Source organism: Sorex araneus, chromosome 8 (assembly GCF_027595985.1).
Source record: "Sorex araneus isolate mSorAra2 chromosome 8, mSorAra2.pri, whole genome shotgun sequence".
Lineage (NCBI taxonomy): Eukaryota > Metazoa > Chordata > Mammalia > Eulipotyphla > Soricidae > Sorex > Sorex araneus.
The window spans coordinates 38,363,072-38,390,172 of record NC_073309.1 but is presented as its reverse complement, the minus strand read 5'-3'; the positions used below and the strand labels follow the sequence as shown (position 1 = coordinate 38,390,172).

General features: G+C 47.5%; 1 protein-coding gene and 1 non-coding gene across 2 annotated transcripts in view; both read right to left on the bottom strand.

Moving 5' to 3' along the window:
- Nucleotides 1-5,518: 5,518 nt before the first annotated feature.
- TRNAT-AGU (transfer RNA threonine (anticodon AGU)) lies at nt 5,519-5,592 on the bottom strand. The gene has a single exon. It is a non-coding gene; the product is annotated as a tRNA-Thr (tRNA).
- Nucleotides 5,593-7,765: 2,173 nt separating this feature from the next.
- The window catches only part of WDR88 (WD repeat domain 88), a 64,589-nt gene continuing 45,253 nt past the window's right edge, over nt 7,766-27,101 (bottom strand). The window contains exons 10-11 of the mRNA XM_004600987.2: nt 10,234-10,326; nt 7,766-8,134 (exon numbers count right to left, since the gene is read on the bottom strand). Of these exons, the coding sequence (XP_004601044.2) occupies nt 7,766-8,134; nt 10,234-10,326 (462 nt within the window). The remainder of the gene's footprint in view (nt 8,135-10,233; nt 10,327-27,101) is intronic.

The window sequence follows — 27,101 nt, the reverse complement described above, 5'->3', positions numbered from 1 at the left end:
ATTTCCAGGTACGGGCCCAATCCCACCCCATCACATCCCTCAAAAAAAAAAAAAAGTAGGGGTTGGAGCGATAGCACAGTGGGTAGGGCATTTGCCTTGCACGCTGCCAACCCAGGTTCGATTCCCAGCATACCATATGGTCCCCCAAGCACCTCCAGGAGTAATTCCTGAGTACTTGAGCCAGGAATAACCCTGAGCATTGCCGGGTGTGACCCAAAAAGAAAAAAACAAACAAACAAAAAAACGCCTTTTAGAAATAAATCTTGAAGTATCTTTTAAAGAAAAGAAAAGAAGAGAAAATAAAAGAAAAGAAAAAAGAAAAGAAAAGAAAAGAAAAAAGTATTGAGGGTGAAACCTCATTGCCAGGAAAACAAATATGATTTCAGGGGGATGGGGAGAGGGGCTAGAGCTGAATAGCCAATGGTCAGCGAGCTCATCAATTATGCCCACATAATGAAGCCCCCATAAATAATCCCAAAGGAGCTCTGGGGCGTGAGATTTGGGGAGTTGGTGTCCCTGAGAAGGCAGGCAGCTCTACACCCTCCCATCCTACCTCACTCACCTTAACGCTTCTCTTCCATCTGGCTGCCCCATATCCTTGGTACTAAAGGGGTGATCTAGTGGGTCAACAGGTTTCCCGAACTTTCTGAGTGGCTGTAGCTCACGAGCGGGGCCTGAGGGATTGAGCCCCTGGATTGCAGCCCGTCTGGAGTCTGGGTAATAACCCGGACAGCTGCAGTGGAGCCAGAGCCCTGGCTGTGGAATCTGAAGCTACAGGATGCACTGAAGACCCGAGTTGAGTTCTGAGACGTTTGGAGACCGGGTGGAGGAGCGCTCGTTGGCCTGGGGAAACATCTGCATGCACTCACGTTGGAACCGGGTCCAGGAACCACATGCATCCTGCCTCGGGTTTATCACTCGACGATCCGGTGGATTTTCTAGGTGCCTTTCAGAAGGTCTCCGTTTTTGCTGAGCAGATGGTGGCTGCCACCAGGATCACACCAGGTCCTGCATGTCCAGCCTTCCATTCCCTCCTCCTGAGTAGCAGCACTCTGCTTGCTGAGGGTGCCGGCTGCCCACTCGTGCTCAGCCCTTGGGAGAGCGGCAGGATGGTCCCTTTGCCCAGTCTTCGGCATTGGCATCATCCAAGCCCGTTCTCGGAGGTGGCTTCCCAGAAAGACCCGCTTGACTCGCCAAGCTCGGGCTCTGGATTCCAGATCATCAGAATCCCTTTTCTTCTGGAGCCAGCAGCCTAACACCCCTCTGGCTGAAGCAGAGACACCCCGAAGGACACATTCAAGGGGAGGACAGTGATAGGTCCTGAAGGCCTGACAGAGACCCTACTGCTACCTCAGCGAGAAGACTGCATCCCCCCAGATGTCGCTGTCACCAGACAGGTTCTGTGGTGCCTGTGGGCCTGTGTGGTACTGTCATGGTACCAGTCAGGGGACTGTCACCCTCACCTGCAGAAGAGTAAAGTGGGGCCCTTAGTCCACGTCATACACAGAACCCTAAAGCCCCAGGACAAAACATGCATATGAAAAAAAGAGTGCTGACCTCAGAATGGACTGTAAAATCCGAACAGCGACAACAGAAGCTGAAGCACGAGAGAAAACTAGGTAAGTTGAACTTTATCAGATCCCAACATGTTCGCATTTCCAATGACGAGAAAGGTTACAGACAGAGAGGAAAGCGCTGCAAATCCTCTGGCTGGCAATCGACAGCGTCTAGAATGCACAAAGAAGTCCTGTAGGATGATAACAAAAGACAAATAACCCCCTGAAAACATGGACAAAGGATCCAAATAGACATTTCTCCCAAGAAGAAGAAACACAAACGACCAAAAAGCTCAGGAAAGATGAAGCCACCATTAGAGAAAGGTGATGCGTATTGAAACCAGTGAGGTATCACTCTACATCGGCTAAGATGACTCCACAGATGCTGAAAAGTGTTACAAAGGATGTGGGGGAAATACCTTAATCATGAAAAGAAATGCTTTTTCTTTTCTGTCATTTTTGTTTTGGAACCACACCTGACTCGGCACTCAGGAGTCACTCCTGGGGGTGCTGGGAAAGCATATAGGATGTCAGGGTGCCATTGAGCTTCCAACGACAGTAGGAAGCAAAGGAAGAGAGAGGGCACAGAGGAGAGGAGAATGTACAAAGACATCCTAGGATGATAACAAAAAGGCAAATAACCCCAGGCCTGCTGTGTGCAAGGCAAGTGCCCCACCTGCTGTACTGTCTCTCAAGCCCACTTTTTAATATTTTACTTGTAATTCTTTTTTTTTTATTGCTTTTTGTGTCACACCTGGCAATGCACAGGGGTCACTCCTGGCTCTGCACTCAGGAATTACCCCTGGCGGTGCTCAGGGGACCATATGGGATGCTGGGAATCGAACCCAGGTCAGCCAAGTGCAAGGCAAACGCCCTACCCGCTGTGCTATCGCTCCAGCCCCTTTACTTATAATTCTTATTCATTCTTTTGGCCATACCTGGCAGTGCCCAGGGCTTACTCCTGGCTCTGTACTCAGGGATCACTCCTGGCGGGCGTCAGACAGGGGACCATATGGGGTGCTGGGGATCCTGCCTGGGTCGGCCGCATGCAAGACCAATGCGCTCTCTGCCGTTCCCACTCTCAGGACTGTTTTCTGGAACTGCTTGTCCAGCCACAGAATTGCTTCATGCAGGTGCCACACCACAGGGGTGACCCGTAGAGCTGCCCCGGCCAGTCTCCGTGTCTGGGAGGTGCCCTTGGACTCTCATGGTGCCAACAGTCTGCACAGGCTTCTTGGAAGCACTGACTCTGCTTCCTGCTTTAACGCCGAGAGGGGCTGCAGGGCACGCTGGACTAGGGGGAGGACTTCAGGCTCCCGGAGTCAGGGAGGAGGCTGGCTGGCGGTGGTGACAGTGGTGGCGGCGGCGATGCGTTGCTGATCCTCACTTCCCTGCCCACGAGTCACTGCCACAGCTGTTCCACTGACCTGGCACGACTGCCTGCCAAGTTGTCATTCCCTGAGGGGAGGGGTTGACTCCCCTGGTGATGAGACACCCCAGGAAGGAGCTCATTTATGTACCATCCATCCAATACTGACTGCTGGTGCCCACGTGCCCACTTTCTCCAGGGGCCAGAGGAAAAGCCTCTTTTCATTTGGAAACATTTTTTCAGGATCCCAATTTAGCTTTTGTGTATTTGGGAGAGAGCCATCAGCATTTGAGATACGAGAAGTTAAAAGTGAGAAGCACAAAGCTTTAAAATTCATTTCAAAATAACAAGTGTGTTATGTTAATAGCTCTTGCAACTATTTACCAAATGAAACAACATTTAGTAATTAGGACCATTCCTTACTTTTTTAAAAATTATTTTATTGATGCTAATCAGCTGGATTGTCAAAACTACTCTTAGATGCACTCTGTTGCAATGGGTTATTTTGGTTAGCATATATGAAGAAAAAAAATCTGTTGCCAAGCAGATATGTACTTGGGAAATCAAGGAGTAGTGGGACAGCCCTTTCCAGAGAATTGTGAACATTCTTCTTTGGTTCTGCCCCAGAACTGAATAAATGGTAATGTGGGCTCTGCAGCTACACCTCTGAACTTTTCGTGCCGTGACATTAAAATACACCGGCTCACTTTGCTCTTTAAATGCACCGAAGTGCATTGATTACTTGGGAAATAATGGATCTAGAATTATGCAGCTCTTCCAGATGGAGACATAGTTCATTACCCAGCATCCAAAAGCCACGTTCAGTAATGTGACCACCAATCTCATCAGAAAGTCTTTAGCGATGGGAAAGCTGTCTTTCTTCATTGTGGATGCAACCTTTTCAAAATTAGTTTTTACTGGGATATACACTTGGGGTTGTTATCCTTGGCCACAGAAGCTGTTGATCATTCTCCAGGAGGTGACAGGTCCACTGTATTCATTTTCAAGGAAACATCTATGAGACATCCAAGTCGGAATAAGCCTGGCTCGTTTGTTGGTTACTTTCCAAGTAGCAATGGTGCTGCGTGGAAAACGTGGCAATTGGAAAAGGCATACCGGCTCTGTCTCCGTGCATTTGGCCTACTCCCTCACACCAAATATTTAAAAGATGCCATTTAAAATGTCAGGACTATTTTTTTTAATTTACAGCTTTATTAATAATATTTTTAGATGCTTTGTTTATGGTGGTGAAGAAAAAAATACTATGCTGATGGAGACTCTTGATGCTGCAACCTCCAGTCTTGTCAAAGTACCCTCATGGTTACCCACCTCTGCTTCGGCACATCATTGCAAATGTCAACGCAAAAGGAAACACAAGCCAACACCTTCGTGTCATGATGAAAGTGGATCTGATTACCTGCAGGGTCTTGGGGAATCTGTGAACCACTTTTTTTTGGGAGGGGGACAGATGTCTTGTTCCCAAATCTCAAATCGCAGAATCCAATTATATCATTATCATACCGTTACCATCAGTTTAAGAAAGCTGCGTGTGCCTACCAAGTTCCAAATACCATTGCCTCCTGGCTGCGGAGGAGACAACGGATCAATTCGATGATTTCCAAGTTGTCGACAGGCTGTCCAGGAAACGAGTGGGCTGACAACCTGGACGCCGGCCTGGAGGGGGTGGTGTGCAAAGGCTGGGGGAAGAGGAGGCACACGCCTAGGAAGACCAGGAGACCTGAACCACCTACCAGTGCCCGGGGGGGGGGGGGGGCGGGGGGGGCGGGCAGGAAACAGCACCCGAGCTCAGGGCCCGGCAAGACAAGGCCTGGCAGGAGCAGTCCCGCGTTGCTAAGCGACGGGGGGGGGCTGGACTTTACCCTCCACCTATTTTCTTTCCGCTCCCAAGCTTGCTCCACCGAGCCTGGAGTCCACCCTGGGCCGACTGGCGCAAGCGCCCCTCGCGGGTGCAAAGCCTCAGATCTCCTAGGAGGGTTCCTTAGCAACGTGCATCAACCTCCCCCCACCCGCCGAGCTGCGGGGGGCCGGCAGGGGGTGGGCGCGGCGGCGGGAGCCCGCGGGAGGCGCAGAGGGGCGCTGCTGGGTCCGTCCCACGGAGTCGGAGGTGAATTTTGTTGAGTCTGACATGAGACTGAGTAAACGCCCCTCTCCCAGCCCCAGGAGCCCCCCGCTGCTCCGCGCTGGCCAGTCCCCAGCCGCGCGTGTGCCCGGAGGTCAGCGGCCACGCCCGGACCTAGGAAGCGGCTCCAAACCCAGCATCGTCCTCGCCGGGGGGGGGGGGGGGGGAGGAGGGGGCAGGGGGCCGGGGGGAACCTCCGGGATTTTGCACCTATGTGGGCCTCTACCACCGCGGCCCCCGCCGAGCCCCCATCGGACCCTGTGGACAGCGGCCCGCCGGGTCCCAGGAAAGTGGCCCAGTAGGAACCGAAAGGCGGGGGATGGGGGACGCAGCTAAAATACCCCTCACCCCGCCACCTCCCCAGGGAGGCTAGCAAAGCGCGCCCCCGGCACTAGGCAGAGGAAGGAGTTTCAAAAGATCCGCAGATTAAAAGAAGTGAGCCCTGCTCGGCTGAGGCACCGCTGGGATTCGAACCCAGGATCTCCTGTTTACTAGACAGGCGCTTTAACCAACTAAGCCACGGCGCCGCCCGCACGAGTACCGCGAGAATCTGTTCCTCATCACTATTTGCTGGGTCGCCGGCACGCATGCGTACAGGCGGCGTGGTCACCCGGCGCATGCGCGCGGGGAGCGCTGGCTGGGCAGCAGTGGCAGCAGCGGCAGCGGCGCCCCGCGCCGACCCGGAAGCTCGGGTGAGCGTCGGTGGGCGGGGCTCCGGGGCTTGGGTTCCCGGGGCTCAGCGAAGCCGCATCTCCAAGTGGATGCTCTCTCCAAGGGCCCGGGCCGCCTGGGACCGGAACCGGCTCTGGATTGCTTGGACCCAAGGCTGTCTGGAGAGGCTTGGGCTGCCGGCTCCTTCTTCTTCCCGGCCTGCACGCTGACCCCGCCAGCCCTGGGGGCTCCTCTGCCGGACCCCTAGTTTCATCAGGTCCCTGCACAGGAGGTGTCCAGGGGTGCTAAGGAGCCGAGAGATCTAGAGCTTTACGTGGCCCAGGTCGCTGACCTCGTAGGTGTTGTAGGTGGGGAGGGTTCAGCCAGAGCGAGGCTTGGTGCCCTGCACGCAGCTTTCTCACTCGCCCCTCTGCGTCTGAGCAGACCTGGCACTTTATTGCAACACTGTTTTTTTTTTTTTATTTCCTTAAGAGCCGTTGATCAGCAACCAACCCCCCAACACTGCTATTAATCCTTTTACCCAGCAAGCGATCCTTGCCCTGTCAAGTAGTGGGAGGACCTCAGCCACAGAAATATTAAGACTGCAGGAGGATATGCACAGGAAGTCGCACTCCAGTGTTACAGATAAAATCCAAGTAGCAACAGAAGTGTAAGTGTCCCTCCCTAGGGCCAGCAGTGGAAAGAGATCGTCGCTGTGGGTCAACCTGGATGTGAGGAAGATCTCAGCCCAGGATTGCTCTTGGAAGGATGGCATTTTTCTTCCCAATTGCGGGGGTGGGGGAGGTGGGGGGAGGGGGATAAGGGGGATGAGGGGGTGTAAGGGGGGCGGGGGAGCAGGAAGTGGAGGTTTGGCATGTTGGGTCAGGAAAGTCAATAAATGGGTAAATACCCAGCCACTAGCTCCACGATAACGTGAGTAATATCTCCACTCTTGGCAGCACCTGGCAGACACTTTCTCCCCCAAATAATGAGTCCAGGGCAGGTTATTGGATGCTAGTCAACTGGCAACAAATCAGTCCTGCAATTCATTTTGAAAACTGGCTACCGGAGAGGGGAGTGCATGTGAATGATACCTGGGAGAAGTCATGAGCCGTACCAGGTGGAAAGGGGGGCTTCATGCCTGTTCAGCCTGACCTTGAGGTCATGGGCTTATGTTGAGGCCTACACTGAGGAATCAGGTAGAAGCCTGCCTGGACGGTCAGCATTCTGCCCTGGGAATCCCGGGGGGAGCATGGGAGCCTGGGACTGGGGGTGTGGAGTCTATTGGAGACTTGCTTGCTGTTTTCTATATTAAATAAGGTTTTCTGTATTAGTAAGTACCCACTTGCCTATCCAGGCCTTCCTCTGCTCGGCCTTAGCCAGGGAGGCCACCCAGGGTCTTGCCTCTCTCTGTGGAGCGGGCCACACACATCCTTTGAGTCATTAGACCCCCCTTTCCTAGGGAGCCAGCAAGGGGCTTGCCTACAAGGAAACTAGAGAGTCCCAAATGGGGTGGCAAGATAGTATGGGAGGTAAAGCACTTGCAGTGCCCATGGCCAACCCCGGTTCAATCCCCAGCACCAGATATGGAGCCCAGAGCACTGCTCAGGAGTGATCCCCAGTCACAGAACCAGCTGTAAGCCCTGCCCTGAGCATTGCTGGATGTTACTGCTCAAAAAAAATAAATAAATAAAAACAACAACCAAGCAAACAAAAACTGAAGAGATAAACAACAGCAACAAAAAAGAGTCCTGAATGTATTCCACAAAGGAACTAAAAGAAACATTAGTACATTCAACTTGAAAATAACATCTCTCCTATAATTCACATGAACACTGTTGCGAAGGATTTGTTCTGCACAAAAGCAGAAGTGTTGAATCCCGACGGGTGCTGCAGGGCTGGGGTAGCGCCCGTGGTGCTGGGCTCTGAGCCAAGGCTGGCCCCAACCCAGACTGGCATGGAGGGTGGACTCTAGAGAGACCCTTGCAGGGCCCCAAACCTTCATGACAGGTGCCCTTTGCACAAAGTGACTCTTGCGGCCTAGAGGCATCAGTCATCATTGCCCGGGTTGCTCTCCTTTGGCAGGGAGTCCTCCCTCTTCTTTGGCAGGGAGTCCTCCCTCTTCTTTGGCAGGGAGTCCTCCCTCTTCTTTGGCAGGGAGTCCTCCCTCTCCTTTGGCAGGGAGTCCTCCCTCTTCTTTGGCAGGGAGTCCTCACTCTCCTGGGGGGAGTCCTCCTCCTCCCCTAGCAGGGAATCTGCCTCCTCTAAGGACGACGACGATGATGATGACGAGGATGACAGTGAGTAGTCGACTTCTGGCATGTCGGTTTTACCGGTCTGACAAAGCACACATTTGTTGACAGAGTCAGAAAGGACGTCGCTGTCGTAGGTGGAGAAAACCTGGTCACATTCTTCACACTGATGTAGAATGTTTGAAAGAATAAAGGAAACGCCGGTCAGAGGGGCTCAGGTGTGTGATTAGAATTCTCCCACCCTGTCCACCTTAGGCCGGACACCTCTTTCCTGAAGACCCACTCCTCACTCAGGGCTCAAACCCCGCCCGGCCCCGCCTGGGTGCATTGCAGTTCCATCTCGGGCACTGCATACTGCCCCTCAAGCCCCCTGCCCCGGGAGTGATCCCTGAGCACAGAGCTCAGAATGAGTCCTGAGTACCACTGGGTATGGCGCCAAGACCAACAACTCAAACAACCAGAATTGCAGGGCTGAGGAACACGCCGGCTGGCAGTGCCCTGAGAAACAGCCAAGCCAGTGAGTTCCCACCGCCCGCCCCGACTCAGTCTCTGGCCTCAGTGCAAGTGAGCTGGGGCTCCTGGCTCAGCACCATCGCCTTAACCGCCAGCAGGCTGTGGGCAGAGGTCTCAGGAGACAGGCCTGCACAGCGACAAAGACCCTGCCCGGGCACGCCAAGCCCCCAGAGCTTTGCCCCCCTTGCCCATGTCCAGGGCAATGAAGTCTTCAGGAAAGACTGGCAAACCCAGTGCTGGGGCAGGCCTCGGGGAAAGACAGCTTCTGGGGGTTCTCCTCTCTCCTTTGCAAGTCAAATACGGGGCCTCTGCCATGGCTTCAGGGAGCTCTCTTGGCATTCCTTTGATCTCTTGCCATCTTCTAAAGCGTCAGGGCAGAGAGGAGGCAACAGCTAGGGGCAGGTGAGGGAGGTGGGTAGTAGCTTCTGAGGTCCCAGGGTCCCAAGCTGGTCCCTCTCCTCACTCCCTGCCCTCAGCCGCCATTCCCCAAAGCAGCGGTCCATGGGAGTGTGTCCCCTCTCTGGGAGAGGAGACAAGCTCCCATAACTCCCCGTAACTTGGCAGAAAAGAGTGACAGAAAGGCCCCACAAAAGACTCCCAGTTTGGGGCTGGAGTGATAGGACAGTGGGTAGGGTATTTGCCTTGCACACGGCCGACCCAGGTTCGATTCCCAGCATCCCATATGGTTCCCGAGTGCTGTGCATCGCTGGGTGTGACCCAAAAAGAAAAAAAAAAGATTCCCAGTTTCCCCAGGTGGTGCCAGGGGTCACCTCTGGCCAGCCATGGCTGCACCTGGTGAAGCGGGTGTGCCACCCTACCTGCCTCTAGGGAAACACAACGGAAATGAGTGGGACAGGGAGTCTGTGGGCAGAGTGCCCACCTGTGTCCCCAGCCTCCCTCCAGTGCCCATGTGGCCACGCGCTTTGCTCACCGTGCCCGATTCCACCTCACGACCTCCCCCAAGAGCTACTCCCCCGAACAGTCGTATTCTCCCTCCCTGGCCACCTTCATTTTTTTTTTGGTCTTTGGGTCACACCCAGCGATGCACAGGGGTCACTCCTGGCTCTGCACTCAGGACTTACCCCTGGCGGTGCTCAGGGAACCATATGGGATGCTGGGAATCGAACCCGGGTTGGCCGCGTGCAAGGCAAACGCCCTACCCGCTGTGCTATCACTCCAGCCCCCCACCTTCAATTTTTTAAATGCCACCTTCTTCCTGAGACCTTACAGCCCCGGGCCCCAACACACTACAACCTTCAGTGCTCCCTCTTCCCACCCCCCACCCCCCCATGTTCTTCTCCTAATTACATGTTGCCACGGAATTTGCCAAGTGCCTCTCTTTTTTGCCTCTGCTCCTATTTCTGTGCCCTCTGGGGACTTCTCAAGCAGTGCTCCAGGGGCCTGAGGGTTACTCCCTGCAATATATCAGCCAGGCAGGCTGGATGTTTCAATGCTGTTGGCCTGGCTCAGGGGCCTCCAGGGCCACACCCAGGGGTGCTTGGGGCCATGCAGGACTGGGGACACGCACCTGAGACATGCAGCCCCTCACACCTGAACTGTCTGCCCAGCCCCATCTCCTCCTTTAGAATCTAAGCTCCCTCCAGTCAAGTATTTCGATGTTCATTCATGACGTCATTTCCAGTTCATGGTTTTCCCCAAGTAAATCACTGCCCAATACGTGCCCATTCAAAGAACCGATTTGAAGAGGGAATAGTGAGAGCGTCTTTCGATTTCTTTTTACTCAATACCCACCTGTTTCACCTGTAAGCCCAGGACCTTCCTGCTATTGATCACCATCGGGATTTCGTCAATTTGCTCCACATCCCACACTCTCAGGGTGCTGTCCTGAAACAGGCCAAACAGCAAACCAGTACTCACAACACGGCCTCCTATGCTGGGTGCCCTTTGGAGATTCTGGCCTGAAGAGGTGCAGAGAGAGAGGGACCACCACCTGAGTTCTGATTTTTCTAGTGATGCCCCCCAGGACTTCCCACATCCCCCTGTGGTCCCAGAAAATTCTTTTCTTGGTACCAAAGGCCCCTTTTTTTAATGATCAGCATGCAAATTTGAGGGGGATACAAAATCTCTATGGCAGCCTCCAAAATAAGAACTACAAGTGAATTGTGAAATGAGTCAGAAGAAGAGGGACAGATAGAGAATGGATGCTTTCATTTGTGGTACATAAAAGATATAGAAGACTAATATCCACGGCCCAGGAAAACAAGGGTTAGGAGAATTGGAAAATGGTTGGAACTAACCACAAGTGTGTGGGGGGCTGAGGGTAGGTAAGACAGAGAGGGGGCCAGTATGACTATAATAGCAGGGAAGCAGGGAATGACCACACTGGACAAGATCTGAGTTAAAAGTAGGTAAAGGGATAGTCTTGATAACCTTTAAGTATCAATATTGCAAATCACAATGCCCAAAAGTATATGTGTATGTGCAGAGAGAGAGAGAGAGAGACAGAGAGAGAGAAAGAGAAAAGCACCCGCCATAGAGGCAGGCAGGGGCGGGGGTGAGGGTGATGGGAGGGAACCTGGGGACACTGGTGCTGGGAAATGTGCACTGGTGGAGGGATGGGTGTTGGAGCACTGTATGACTGAAATTCAATCATGAACAGCTTTGTAAGGGTCTATCTACGGTGAGTCAATAAAAATAAGAAATTAGAAAAGAAGAACTGCAAGCAAAATCATTTTCATGCCCAGTGGACAAGCATAGAGGGCACTCTGCAGTGTTGGCACTGCAACCATAGCTTGGCATTGCGAAATATCCAGATTCAAGCATTCAACTTAACTGCACTGAAATTGTGAGTTAACTGTTGGCCTTTGATTTTTTTTACCTGTGGATCTATTGTGCTGGCAAAGGATTTTTAACATGGTGAATGTTTTAACCATGTTTTCTTTCTTTTTCTTTCTTTTTTTGGGGGGTCACACCTGGCGATGCACAGGGGTTACTCCTGGCTCTGCACTCAGGAATCACCCCTGGTGGTGCTCAGGGGATTATATGGGATTCTGGGAATTGAACCTGGGTCGGCCGCATGCAAGGCAAACGCCCTACCCGCTGTGCTATTGCTCCAGCCCCTAACCATGTTTTCTGAGTTCAGATCACAAAAAATGAGGACAATTTTAAGACCAAAGCAGCATGACCCAGATAGCCCTCCACAAAGGAGGCTAAGTGACTATGTTTAATAACAGACATAAAACTAGTCCGGGGAAAATAACCAGAACAAAGTACACAGTAGAGTGTGGAGAAAAGAATTTGGGGTTGAGAATGGTAGAGAAGTGGTGTGGGAGGGCCCCAGAGTCTAAGACTCACAGGTCCAGATAGTCAGGCAAGTTGTCAATCAATAAAAAAATTTCTTCCATCTCTCTTTTAAATATATACGTGAGGCACATGAATGGCTCCTCCATTCCTGAGCGACCATGATCCTGGAGGCCCACTGACTAGTTTTGGCACCCAGCGGCTTCTTGCAGAAATGCCTCTAGACTGTGAACTAATCTACGGCCCCATGCCGCCCTGGGAGGGAAAAGTTTTTGTCTCTCGGCCTTTCCTTTCATCAGCGGTGTGGCAACCGCCATTTTTTAGAGTCCACTAAACAGAGGTATGAGCTTACAGTGATGCAACTTCTGGCAGAAATTTCTGTGGACTTAATTACTAAATACCAGAAATCCAAAACCGCATGGCCTCTTATGCTCTTCATTCTCAGCAATGGAAAACATATTACCAAATGATGCCTTTTTGGCAGGTCTGATTGTTGGGGGAAAATTCCAAGTAATAATAATGAGTTTTCTGTTGAAATATTGAATGTAATCAAAGTAAAGAGAAATTAAAGTGAAAATCATCAGCCACACGGGGGGTGCAGCAGGTGGGATGGGTGGTACACTGGGGTTCTTTGTGGTGGAACATGTACACTGGTGAAGGGATGGGTGTTTGATCATTATATGACTGAGACTTAAACCTGAAAGCTTTGTGACTTTTCTCATGGTGATTCAATTAAAAATAAATAAATAAATATACGTGAAAGAAAAGTAAGGTGTCCAGGTTGGAAACAAAATTAAATTATCGCTATTTGAAGATAGCATGACCTTGCATACTGTGAGTCTTAAGGAACCCATGAGAAAACTAATAGAAGAAAGAAGTTCAGTAGGATACAGAATCCATATCCAAAAGTTGGGGCTGGAGCAATAGTACAGTGGGTAGGGCATTTGCCTTGCTCGCGGCCGATCTGGGTTCGATTCCCAGCATCCCATATGGTCCTCTGAGCACTGCCAGGGGTGATTCCTGAGTGCAGAGCCAGGAGTAACCCCTGTGCATTGCCAGGTATAACCCAAAAAGAAAAAAAAAATCAAAAATCAATGATATTTTTATATACTTGCAATGAACAATCTGAGAGTGCACTTAAATCATCAGTTCCATTTAGAAAAGCATCAGAAGTTCTGGGAAGGCGGTTCAAGCTGCTGAGTGGATGATGCTGAGGGGCCCGGATTCGATCCCTGGCACTCCATGGCTCTGAGCTCTGCTGAGAAGCACCTCCCGGACCACAGAGCCAAAAGCAGCCCCAGAGCACCATGGGATGTGACCAGAAGCTAAACAAAACAAAGCGCCAAAAAGAATAACATGTTTAGGAATCAATTTAACTATTTAGGGCGAAGCCTAAAAACAAACGAAAAGAAACTAGCAAAGATATAAATGAAAAACATCCCGTATTCAATGGATGAGAAATGGAATATTGTTAAGGTGATCATATTCCATAAGACGTTGCACATATTCAGCACAATCCTTTTATTTTTATTTACTTATTTAGTTTTGCTTTTTGGGTCACATCCGGTGATGCTCAGGGATTACTCCTGGTGCATGCACTCAGGAATTACTCCTGACTCAGGGGACCATTTGGGATGCTGCAAATCGAACCCAGGTCGGCCTCGTGCAAGGCAAATGCCCTGCCCGCTGTATTATCGCTCCAGCCCCTCAACACAATCCTTAAGGCATCCCCACTGACTTTACAGAAATTGCCAATCTTAATATTAAATTCTATGGGAATTCAAAGCATCTAGAATAGCCAGAATAATCTTTTCTTGTTTTATTTTGTTTTGAGGTTGTGGCAGTGCTCGGGGGTTACTCCTGGTTTTGTACTCAGTCAAATCACCTGGCAGTGCTCGGGGAATCATACAGGATGCTGGGGATCAAACCTGGGTTAGCTGCATGCAAGACAAATGCTCTCCCAACTGTGCTAGCTCTGTGGCCCCAATAGCCTGAATAATCTTAAAGAATAGTACTGTTTACATTTCCCTATTCCCACACTTACTACAGTGTTATAGTTATAAAAACAGTGTGGTACAGCATAAAGATAGACACATAAGTCAATAGTATTGACACCTTAGGAAGAAATACATACATCAATTGATGGGTGATTGCCCTAGAGTACCAAGTTACAAAATTATAAAACTCTTAGAAGAAAACACCAAAGAAAATCTTTGTAACCCTGGCTTATAAAACAATTTCTTTAGATCTGACACCCAAAGCATAAGCAATAAAAAAATAGATGCGCTGGACTTTATTGAAATGAAAAGCTATGTTCTTCAAATGACTTGCACCAAGAAGTACAGACTTGCAATGTCAGTATGCACTTTGAAAGACACGCAGAACCATCAGCCACAAGGGAAATGTAAAACAAAACTGTAAGATATCATTCCACAACCATTACGGTGACCACAATAAAAATTAAATGAAAAAAATTAGGATGTGAAGAAGCTGGAATCCTCCCCTACACTGCTAATAGGAAGTAGAAGAGTTTGATATTAGGGGGGTGGGGAAGAGAAACAATATAGCAGGTAGGGCATTTGCCTTGCATGTGGCTGACTGGGTCCTATTGATCTATCCCTGGCACCCTATATGGTCCCCTGAGCATACCAGGAGTGTTCCCTGAATGCAGAGCCAGGAGTAAGCCCTGAACATCATCAGGTGGTGCCACCTCCAACCCCTCCCCCCCAAAAAACAAAAAAACAGGAGTTCACCACTTTGTAAGATAATCTGGGAGCTCCTCAGTGCTGAAGCAGAGAGAGTTGCCGTGTGCCCCAATACGTCTACCTCTAAGAATCACTTGTATCACTTGTCATCCCATTGCTCATTGATTTTGCTCGAACGGGCACCAGTAATGTCTCCATTCATTCCTGTCGCGTGTTAGTGTAACCCAATGGCATCTGCTCACTCCAGGAACATGAAGAGCCTCAAATAGTTTGTTCAGGGTCTTGACAAAGAAGTCTGACCATCTCGTAGGTGGGTGGCCAGGCGTTCAGTAACAGTAACAGTAACAGTAACAGTAACAAGAACTTCTAGGAATATACACAAATTTTTTAAATGAACATTCAGACAGAAACTTTCCTATGAGTGTTTTTCTTCAGAGAAGAATTATTCACACTAGTCAAAGGCATAAACAATCCCCTTTCCATACATCCTCCCAGAAACACAATACAGAAAAGATAGTTGCATTCCGATGTCCATTGCAGCATCATTCACAATATCCAAACTATGGAAACAGCCCAAATGCCCAAGAACAGATGGCTGGATAAAGAAACGATGGGACCTACACACAATGGAATACTACTCAATGGTAAGACAGGATGAAGTCATGCAATTTTGCTACTATGTAAATGGATCTGAAGAGCATGTGTTGAGTGAAATCAGGAGAGGGAAAGACTTGGAATGATTTCTCTCATATGTGGGATGTAAGGGAACATTGCAGGGGAATATCAAATGCCCAAAGGAAACAGAAATGAAGAGCAAGAGAACTGGTCTTCAGTAGGAAGCTTGGCACTACAAAAGGAGTAAGAAAATAAGTTAGGGAAGGGGACACAAGGACAACGGGGGCTGGGGGGGCAAATGCAGGCTGGAGGGTGGGAGGGAAACTGGGGACATTGATGAAGAGTAGTGGACACTGGTGAAGGAATTGGTGTTGGAATATTATACTCTTGAAGCTCAACCATCAATACCTTTATAACTTTGTAAAAATAAATAAATAAATAAATAAAACAAAATAAAAGGTGATACACTGTACAGTGAAATGTTACTTGACAGTAAAAAAGAAGAGGTGATACATGTTACAATGTACCTAAGCCTTGGAAACATTATGTTAATCAAATAAACCAATCATAAAGGAGTCCATATTGTGTGGCTGCATATATGTGAAATGTCAGAAGTTGGTAAATTTTTAGAAATTAAGAGTAGCTTTATGGTCCTAGCTAATATAATATAACAACAACAACAAAAAACATATGGTCTTGGAAAGAAGAAATTCACTTGTCTTTGTTCACCAAAGACATGATAATCTAGGTTAAAAAAAAAAGGGGAATGAAATGAAGGGAAAAAATCTATAGGAATTGACTAATGATCATAGCAGGGTAGGAAGATAAACTTGGGGATTAGAGAGATAGGACAGTAGGCAGGGTGCTTGCCTTGCACACAGCTGAGCTGGGTTCTGTTTACAGCACCACAGATAGTCCCCTGAACCCCTACAGGAGGAAGCCTGAACTCTACCAGCTTTGGCCCTCCCCTCTCCAAAAAATAAATAAATAAACACAAAAAAGGCAAATTTCTTTCCTATTTTCCAGTGATGAGTAAATAAAACTTTAAATTTTAGTTTATTTTTTGTTTTTGAGCCACACGCAGTGATGCTCAGGGCTTACTCCTAGTTCTGCACTCAGAGATGCTGGCGTGCTCAGAGGACCATACAGAGTGCCAAAGATCAAGCCCAGGACGGGCGGCATGCAAGAAAGCCCTATATCCACTGTAATATCTTCCCAACCCCTGACAATTTCAATTTAAAATAATATTTACATTAGCACCCCCAAATTAAATACATCTAGATATAATTGTTAGATATAATGCTAACAAAAATTTGTGCAAGGTCTATGTGACACTCTAAGGAGAAAAATAAAAGAACCAGGGGCGGGAGAGATGGTGCTGTGGGGAAGATGCTTGCTTTGCACACAGCTGACTTGTGTTTGATCCCTGGCACCCCATATGGTTCCCTGAGCCCCATCAGGGGCGATTGCTGAGCTCAGAGCCAAGAGTATGCTTTGAGCACAGCAGGGTAGCCCCCACAAATAAAAAAATTATAATAATCATAAAAGGAGTGAATAAGTGGGGAGTTATTTCATGTTCAAGAGTAGGAAAGTTCAGGGGATGGAGCGATAGCACAGTGGGTAGCGTGTTTGCCTTGCACATGGGCGACCCGGGTATGATTCCCAGAATCCCATAGGGTCCCCCGAGCACCGCCAGGAGTAAGTCCTGAGTGCATGAGCCAGGAGTAACCCCTGTGCATCATTGGGTGTGACCTAAAAAGAAAAAAAAAGTAGGAAAGTTCAATATTGTCAACATGTCAAGTCTTCTCAACCTGATCTATAGACTCAGTATAATCCCAGTCAAAATCCCAGCAATCCATTTTGTTGAATGGGAAACCGTTGGACAACTGATTGTAAAGTCTGTGTGGAAAGGCAAAAGATGCAGAGTATGTGACACAATACTGAAAGAGAAGAACAAAGTTGGAGTGTGAACACTTGACTTCAAACAACAGCCGAGACTAGAGAGCTGGTTCAACTGGCCGGGCACGCGCTCTGCATGTGGGGGGCCTGGGCCCAATCCCTGGCACCCCATGACTTCCTGACACAGAGCCATGAGTAATCCCCAGGCAATGCTGGATGTGGCCCAGAAAAATATTAGAAAATAAATAAACCACATCTGATCTTGAGTTATGGTGTTGGTGAAAGAACAGGGAAAATAAATCAATAGAACAGAATAGGGAGCTCAGAAATAGGACTCCAGAAATACAATCCTGGCTCTTTGACAAAAGAGCAAAGGGAATACAGAGAAGAAAACAGTTCTCCCCCCCAGCCAGCAAATAACATAACATCCTCATGCAAATTAAACAAATTGAATCAAAGACAAAGCCATCGCATCCTTCATGAAATTCAAACTTAGAATGAATCACAGGCCTCAGTGTAAAAAGGCAAGCAGTGTAAAATGCCCAAATTAATGTAAGGGAAAATCTAGATGACTTCAGTTTGGTGGTGGCTTTTTATTTTTATTTTTTTTTAAATTCTTTTATTGATTCACCATGTGGAAAGTTACAAAGCTTTCAGGTTAAAGTCTCAGTTATACAATGCTCAAACACCTGGTGGTGGCTTTTTAGATGCAAGATCAAAGAAGAGATCTGTGAAGGAAATTGATAAGCTAAGCTTTATTAAAAATTAGATTTCTGGGGCTGGAGCGATAGCACAGCAGGTAGGGCGTTTGCCTTGCACGCAGCCGACCCAGGTTCGATTCCCAGCATCCCATATGGTCCCCTGAGCACCTCTAGGAGTAATTCCTGAGTGCAGAGCCAGGAGTAACCCCTGTGCATCGCTGGGTGTGACATGAAAAGAAAAAAAATTAGGTTTCTGTTTGCAAGACACCATTACAATAATGTAAAGAGACGGTATAGCCAAGGAGATAATATTTCAAAAGACACAAAATAAGACTGACATCCAAACTGCACACCGGGCTATATACCCCACTAACTCAGCAATACAAAAAATAAAAACCCATTAAAAATGGTCAAAGACATCAAAAGACACTTCACTGAAGAGATTCAGATGGCATGAAGCAGATGAAAAGATGTTCCATGTCCTATGTCATATTATGACAAAGTCCAAAATCTTTTTTCCAAAGACGTAGTGCAATAGAACCTCTTATCAGAAGCCACAGCAAGAGTATAGCAGGTAGGACGCTTGCCTTGCAAAGACCAACTCAGGCTTGAACCCCAGCACTCCCTAAGGTTCCCTGAGGCCGCCAGGAGTAACCCCTGAGCACATAGCCAGGAGTAAGCCCTGATCACTGTCAGATGTAGCACCCCCACCAAAAAAAATGTTCTCATTGATTACATGTATGTTGCTTGGGTCTCAAACCAGGGTTCCCAGCTCCTCAGCAGCCACATTCAAAGCAAGTGCCTTATGAAAATCTATTTTTAAAAAAATAAAATCTACTTTTAAAATATTATTTAAAAAGTTTTTAATATAAAAAAACCCTTTAGCACCCCTTATAAAGTTGTAACTGCTGAATTAATTTAGGAATACTACTCAAGACAATAGGCACTAGTGTTTTGATTGACTTTGGGCTGGAGCAATAGCACAGCGGTAGGGCATTTGCCTTGCATGCAGCTGACCCAGGTTTGATTCCTCCGCCCCTCTCGGAGAGCCCGGCAATCTACCAAGAGTATCTTGCCGGCATGGCAGAGCCTGGCAAGCTACCCGTGGCGTATTCGATATGCCAAAAACAGTAACAACAAGTCTCAAAATGGAGATATTACTGGTGCCCGCTCGAGCAAATCGATGAGCAACGGGATGACAGTATTGATTGATTTTATGAGATTAAGTGTGGGCAGTGGAATAACCCCACTCTCACCTCAGCGGAAGTCTACATCCTAATCCCCAGACCTTGTGAATATTTTAGGAGACATGATAAGAGGCGAATTAAGGTTTCAGGTGGAATTGAAGTTGCTAATCAGTTGATCTTGCAAGAGGGAGAGTATTCCAGGTTATCACAAAGGTTCCTGGACGAGTGAGTCAGATGAATATAGGACTACAGAAGAAAGAGAGCTGCATGTTACTGGCTTGAACACGGAAGACGGGGCCACAAACCAAGGAATATGAAGATCCTCCGGCAGTTGGAGAGTGAAAAAAAAAACTGGATTATTTTCTAGGCTCTCCAGAAAAGAACCCAATCTTGTTAGCACCACAACTTTAGTCCGTGAGACCTTTCATTTGTCTTACAGAATGGTAAGCGATTAAAGCTGTGTTGTGCAGTAAAGCTTGTGGTTGGTTACAAGCCATAAACCCTGAGCAATGTTACATTTACCAAGTCAGCAATCACAAGGAAAGGTCCTTGGGGAGAACAAAGGGAGTTTGGGGGACATTTGTGATGGTCCTCTGCAGTATAGAGCAAGATTGTTTCAATATCTTTTGTTGATTTTGGAGGCTACGACCAAGAGGTACTCGGGGGCTACTCTTGGTTCTCTGCTTGGAGTGGGGTGTTTGTTGCTCAAGTCTTCTGTTCACAGAGAGTCTGAGTTCTCTCTCCAGCCGTTTCCGTATTCAAACTAAACCACCTGAGGGGCCTGGAGCTTTAGGACCTGGAGCTATAGCCCAGATGCTTGCCTGGCAAGCTGCTGATCTGGGTTTGAATCCAGCACCCCATATGGTCCCTTAAATCCTCCAGGAATGATCCCTGAGTGTAGAGGTAGGAGGAAGCCCTGGGTACTGCCAGGTATATAGGTATATAGCCCCCCTCCCAAAAAAATCACCTGAGGGGCTGGAGTGATAGCCTTGCACACGACTGACCCGGGTTCGATTCCCAGCATCCCATATGGTCCCCTGAGCACCGCCAGGAGTAATTCCTGAGTGCAGAGCCAGGAGTAACCCCTGTGCATCACCGGGTGTAACCCCCCAAAAAAAAGAGGGGAAAAAAAGGAAAAAAAATCACCTGAGTAGGGCAGCCAAGTTTAAAAGAATAGTCTCTCTTTCTCTCTGTCTCTGTCTCTCTCCCTCTCTCCTTCTCTGTCTCCCCCCTCTCTCTGTCTCTTTTCCTTTTTCCCTCTCCCTCTCTCTCTCTCTCTGCCTCTCTATGACTCTGTCTCTCTCTCTCTCTCTCTCTGTCTTTCTCTCTCCTCTCTCCCTCTCCCCCTCCTGGGGCCAGAGTGATAATACAATGGATAGGGCATTTACCTTGCATGCAGCTTGATCCCCGGCATCCCATAGGGTCCCCCAAGCACTGCTGGGGGTAATTACTGAGTGTAGAGCCAGAAGTAACCCCTGGACATTGGTGGGTGCAGCCCCAACGCCCTCCCCCTACCAATCAATCCATTTCTTTACGACAGCTGCAATTTATTTGGAATTCAACTTCATTATCACACATGTGATTTAGGGGCAAGGAGGTGTCACACTCAGAGGTGGTGGGGTGGGACTTTACTCTCACCTGGGTGCTCAAGGGGTCACATGGGTGCCAGGCATCAACCCAGGCCTCCCGCACACACAAAGCCTGTGCTCAGACTGTTGAGCTGTCACTGGTCCTGCCTCTGTGTTCTAAAACTATTTCCTAGAGAGATATTTAGCTTAGAAGAGATTCGATGTAGTTCAGAGAGTTTAAAAATAGTTGGACTGGGCTGGAGCGACAGTACAGCGGGTAGGGCGTTTGCCTTGCATGCGGCCAACCCGGGTTCGATTCCCAGCAACCCATATGGTCCCCTGAACACTGCCAGGGGTGATTCCTGAGTGCAGAGCCAGGAGTAACCCCTGAGCATCGCCAGGTATGACCCAAAAAGCAAAAAAAAAAAAAAAAATAGTTGGACTGGACAGATACTGTTTAAAAAATTAGGCTGGAGGGGCTGGAGCAATAGCACAGCAGGTAGGGCATTTGCCTTGCACGCGGCCGACCTGGGTTCAATTCCCAGCATCCCATATGGTTCCCTGAGCACCGACAGGGGTAATTCCTGAGTGCAGAGCCAGGTGTGACCTAAAAAAATTTTTTTTTTTAAATTTAGGCTGGAGAGAGCTCAGTGGATAGGGCACTTACCTTGCACATGGCTGACCCAGATTCAAATTCCCTCCAGCATCCCATATGATCCCCCAAACCCACTAGGAGAGATCCCGAGCACTGCCTGGTGTGAACCCCACGCCCCACCAAAAGAAACAAACTCCCCTTTCTCCCCCCCATCCCCCAGCATTTGGTAACACCATTGTGCCACCAATGAACCTGACTCTTCTAGAGCCACAGAAGTGGTGACTCTTATAGCGTTTGTATTTTAGGCGGACAGAGGATTGTGGTGCTGTGACCGACGCAGCCACATTGAAGGACACTTACTTCCTATACTACCTCTCTGGTCCCAGGGTTTATATTTTTGCAACGAGGCTAACTCCCTCAGCATAACGATCTCAAGTTTTACCTCTGCTGTCCACTGGACCGCCACTCCTCTCTCTTAAAGGCTGAATACTATTCCGTTGTATGGCCAGTCTCCCTTTCCCCGATCCATTCATCTGTCAAAAGATACTTGGGTGGCTTCCACGCTGTTGGTTTGGGGAACAATGCCGCTGTGTCCTCCTGGAGTTTCTGCTTTCAGTTCCGTTGGCTCTGGGCCCAGAAGTAGGATTACTGGGTCATCTGGCAATTCTATGTTTCCCCTTGTGAGAAGCTGCCAAACTGCTCCTCACAACAGCTGCAGTGTTTTATATTCTCGTCAGCAATGCGAAGGGTTTTAATTTCTAGACTCTCTTGCCAACCCTTGTTCTTTTCCATTTTTTTTTAAGTCAGCCCTCCTCGAAGGTGTGAAGCGGTGTCTAGCTGTGATATGGAGTTGCTCTTTCCTCATGGCTAACGGTGTTGGGCGTCTCTTACACATCCATGAAAGTCCCATGGGGAGTGAAGACACACCTGGTGTAGAGCACCAAACCCGGAGCTTAGACTTGCAAAGCATTTTCTCCAGTTCTTGAAGCTGTTTCTCAGGTCCGCTTTGCCCATTTTTTAAAGTGGGGTTGTCTTCCCTGTTGTTATTAAGTTTCAGGAGTTCTTTATCTGTTCTTAGTATTAATTCTTACCATATTATTGATTTCCAAATGGTTTGTCCAATCTTGGCTGGGGGGGATATCACAGCGGGTAGGGCATTTGCCTTGCACGCGGCTGACCCCGGTTTGATTTCTCCGTCCCTCTCGGAGAGCCAGGCAAGCTACTGAGAGTATCCTGCCCACATGGCAGAGCCTAGCAAGCTACCCGTGGTGTATTTGATATGCCAAAAACAGTAACAAGTCTCACAATGGAGACGTTACTGGTGCCCGATCGAGCAAATTTGTTGAACAGTGGGACGTTAGTGCTACAGTGCTACAGTGCTTGTCCAATCCAGCAAGTTGTCACTGCATTCTATTTAGAGTATCCTTTGGTTCGGAGAAGTTCTTAGCTTTGATGAAGTCCAGTTTGCCTACTTTTTTTTTCCCCTTTTGCTGTCTAGACTTTTGTTGTCCTACTTATTGCATCATTATTTATTTCAAAGTCATGAAAATTTTTCCTGAGAGTTCTATAGTCTTTGTCTTTAGGCTTTTGATCCACTGTGAGTTAGTGTTTATATATATATACATATATATATGTGTGTGTGTGTGTGTGTGTGTGTGTATGTATAGTTAAGGTTAAATCTCAGTCTTGTCTATGTGGATATCTTATTTTGTCTGGTATCCATTTTTCTGCTGAAAATATTGTCATGGTTTCACTGAAGTGTTTTGTCATTTTTATCAAAAATCAATTAATCACTTGGTCCAGAGAGATAGTACAAGGTTTAGGTATTTGCCTTGCACGTAGCAAGTCTGCATTGGCCCCCCAATACCACAAATGGCCCCTCAAGCACAGTCAGGAGTGATCCTTAAGAACAGAGCCAGGAGCAAGCCCTGAGCATCTCTGAATTTGGCCAAAAAATAGGAAGAATGTGCTCACTTCAGCAGCACATATACTAAAGTTGGAATGATTAAAATAAAGAAAGAGGAAGAAGTCGAAGATGAAGACCAATGAGAAGGAGGTGGAGGAGGAGGAAGAGGAGGAGGATGAGAGAGGAGGAGGGGGGAGAAAGAGGAGAAAGTGGAGGAGGAAGAGGAGAAGGAGGAGAGAGAAGGGAGGAGGAAGAGGGGAGAGAAGGGAGGAGAAGAAGAAGAAGAAGAAGAAGAAGAAGAAGAAGAAGAAGAAGAAGAAGAAGAAGAAGAAGAAGAAGAAAGAAGAAGAAGAAGAAGAAGAAGAAGAAGGAGGAGGAGGAGGAGGAGGAGGAGGAGGAGGAGGAGGTGGAGGAGGAGGAGAAAGTGGAGGAGGAGGGGGAGGAGGAGGGGGGGAGGAGAAGAAGAAGAAGGGGGAGGAGGAGAAGAAGAAGAAGAGAAGAAGAAGAAGAAGAAGAAGAAGAAGAAGAAGAAGAAGAAGAAGAAGAAGAAGAAGAAGAAGAAGAAGAAGAAGAAGAAGGAGGAGGAGGAGGAGGAGGAGGAGGAGGAGGAGGAGGAGGAGGAGAAGGAGGAGAAGGAGAAGGAGGAGAAGAAGAAGAAGAAGGAGAAGGAGGAGGAGGAGGAGAAGAAGAAGAAGGAGAAGGAGGAGGAGGAGAAGGAGGAGGAGAAGAAGAAGAAAAGAAGAAGAAGAAGAAGAAGAAGAAGAAGAAGAAGAAGAAGAAGAAGAAGAAGAAGAAGAAGAAGAAGAAGAAGAAGAAGAAGAAGAAGAAGAAGAAGAGGAGGAGGAGGAGGAGGAGGAGGAGGAGGAGGAGGAGGAAGGAGGAGGGGAGGAGAGGAGGAGGAGGGGGAGGGGGAGGGGGAGGAGGGAGGGGAAGAGGAAGAAACCACATTTCTGTGCTTTGAATTCTGTTTCTAAATGTTTGTTCTGTTTCAGTTGTTACAGATTTTTAGTAAATTTTAAAGCTGGGAACTGTGAATCTTCTAGTTTTCTCTTTCAAGATTATTTCAGGGCCAGGAAGATAGTATAGGGGTTAAGGCACTTACCATGTATACAGCTGAGCCTGGTCAGATGCCCAGTATCACACATGATTCCCTGAGCACTGACAGGAGTGATCCCTGAGGACAGAGCCAGGAGCACAGCCTGAGCAGCCGATTGTGGCCAAAAAGAGAAGGGCGGGGTGGGGTGGTGGGGCAGATTATTGTCTCAATTATCAAGAGACCTTTCAGTTCCACAAGAATTTAAAGAGAGGCTTTTCCGAGCTGGAGCCATAGTACAGCAGGTAGGGCATTTGTCTTGCACAATGGCTGACCTGGGTTCAATTCCCGGCATCCCATATGGTCCTCCAAGCACCACCAGGAGTAATTCCTGAGCATGGGTGGATGTGACAAAAAAAAAAAAAAAGGAGGCTTTTCCGGATTCTATGAGCACAGCTGCTGGTGGGCTGTTTTTTGTTTTTTGTTTTTGCTTTTTGGGCCACGCCCAGTGATGTTCAGGGGTTACTCCTGGCTCTAGCACTCAGGAATTACCCCTGGCGGTGCTCAGGGGACCATATGGGATGCTGGGAATCAAACCGTGCTATCACTCCAGTTCCACTACTGGTATTTCGAAGGGAAGAAGGGAAGTACGTTGGGTCTGTCAAGCACAGTGAGGAGACCCGACTTCTACACAATATAAATCCTTTCTATACAAAAACATAGATCATTTCCATTCAGTTAGGAGTTCTTTACTTTCAGCATTGTTTTGTAGTTTTCTGTGTAAAAACTACCTTCTTAGATTTATTCCTAAGTATTCTTTACGTGCTATTGTAGGCATCACTGTCTTGTTTCTTATCTTCATCACTGAGTAGATTATGTTAACTATTTTGTTTTTATGATATTGATTATTTTTCCCTTTATTCTTAATTTTCTAAGAGTTTTTATCATAAAAAATTTTAATTTGACAATTGTCTTTTCTGCTCATTGAGAGTTATTTTTCTTTTGTTCTATTAATTTGATGTTTACCATTGGATGACTTAATGATGAACTATCACTCTATCCCTATAGTAAATCCCACGTAGCTATAACAAATAATACTTTAAATTTGATTGGGGGGGCGCTGGAGAGATAGTATTATGGGTAGGATGCTTGCCTTGCACATGGCTGACCTGGGTTCTATCCTCAGCATCCCATATGGTACAGAGTAATTTTTGAGTGCAGAGCCAGGTGTAACCGTGAGCATCACTGGGTGTGATGCCCCCCAAAAAAGGGGGCCCACAAAGACAGTACAGTAGGTAGGGCACTTGCTTTTCACACAGCCAACCCAGCATCCCATATGGTCCCTCAAGTGAGCCAGGAATGGTTCCTGAGTGTAGAGCTAAGAGTTACCCCTGAGTACCACTGGGTGTGGCCCCCAAAATTTAATTTTGTATCTGTTTGCTAATATTTTATTGAGGATATCTGCATACATATTTTAAGGTCATTTATTTTGTTTTGATTCTTTATCTGGTTTTCTCATCAGAATGCTACTGACCTCACTACATTAAGCTTATCTCACTTTGCACTGAATATAAATTATATTGAAGACTCAAACACTATGATTATGTAAGGTTTATCATGGGGTCAAAAAGACAGTTCAACGTTTGCATGACAGTGATTGGGATTCACCACATTAATAGAATGAAAACTAAATGATCATGTAATCATCTCACCAGACCCAGAAAAAAAATCGACAGATCATTCTTTCATGATTAAAAAGGAAAACTCTTAACAAATTGTTATAGACAGAATATACCTCACCATAACAATACAGGCCACATGGAACAAGCACACTGCCAACATGAGTCAATGTGAAAAATGAAAAGTTTTTCCTTCGAGACCCAGAAGGTGCCCATTCTAACTACTCCCAATCAACTTGGTATTAGAAAGCCTCGCCAGAGCAATCAGGCAAGAAAGTGTAAATAAAAGAATTCAAATAAAAAAGGAAGAAGTAGGGGCTGGAGCGATGGTACAGCAGGTAGGGAGCTTGCCTTGCACATGGCAGACCCCTGTTCAATCCTTGGCACCCCATACAGCCTGCGGAGCCCACCAGGAGTGAACCCTGAGTGCAGAGAGAGGAGTAATCGCTGAGCACCACTAGGTTTGGCCCAAAATAAAAAGTTAAAAAAATAAGGAAAAGGAAATTGTCTTTGTTTGCAGGTGATACTATTTTATTATTAGACAATCCTAAAACACACACACACACACACACACACACACACACACACACACACACACACACACACACCCCACACTGAATTGCATGCCCGAAAGTTTTCTAAAGAGAGGATTCTGTAACAATATTGGGTGACAGCTATAAACTAGATGTATTCTGGTGAATCCTTATCTTATATGCCTGACACTAATGTAACATATTAATTATACCTCAGTTTAAAGACAATTAAGGGGGCCAGAGCGATAGTACAGAAGGCGTTTGTCTCATATGCAACCGACCCAGGTTCCATCCCTGGCATCCCATAAGGTCCCCTGAGCAAGGAATAGTCCCTGAGTGCAGAGCCAGGAGTAACCCCCAAGCATCACCACATGACCCAAAAAGTCAAAATATAAGAAGTAAAATATATTTTTAAAAACATAACAACAATTAAGGAACTGGACCCAGAGATAAGGTACAGCAGGTAAGCCTGGCATGTGGCTGACCCAAATTCAATCCCTGGCATCACATATATTCCCTGCACTGCCAGGAATAATCTCAGGAGTAAGCCCTGAGCATAACCTGGTGTGAACTAAAACGTTAAACAAACAACAAAAACCCCACCAACTATTAGAACTAATAACCTATTCAGTTAGGTCATAGGATACAAAACAAACATACAGAAAACAGTTGGATTTCTATGCACTAACAACAAAATACGAAAAAAATAAGGAAAACAATAACATTCACAAGAGCATAAAAAAAGTTTAACCAACATTGTGAAAGACAGGTGCTCTAAACTCTTCAAGACTTTGATAAAAGAAATTGAAGAAATCACAAACAAGTAGAATATGTCCATGGATCTAAATATTAACTAACACTATTAAAGTGTCCATGCTAAGGTTGGAGAGATAGTACGGTGGGAAAGACACTTAATTCTAGGCACTGACTAAGGTTTG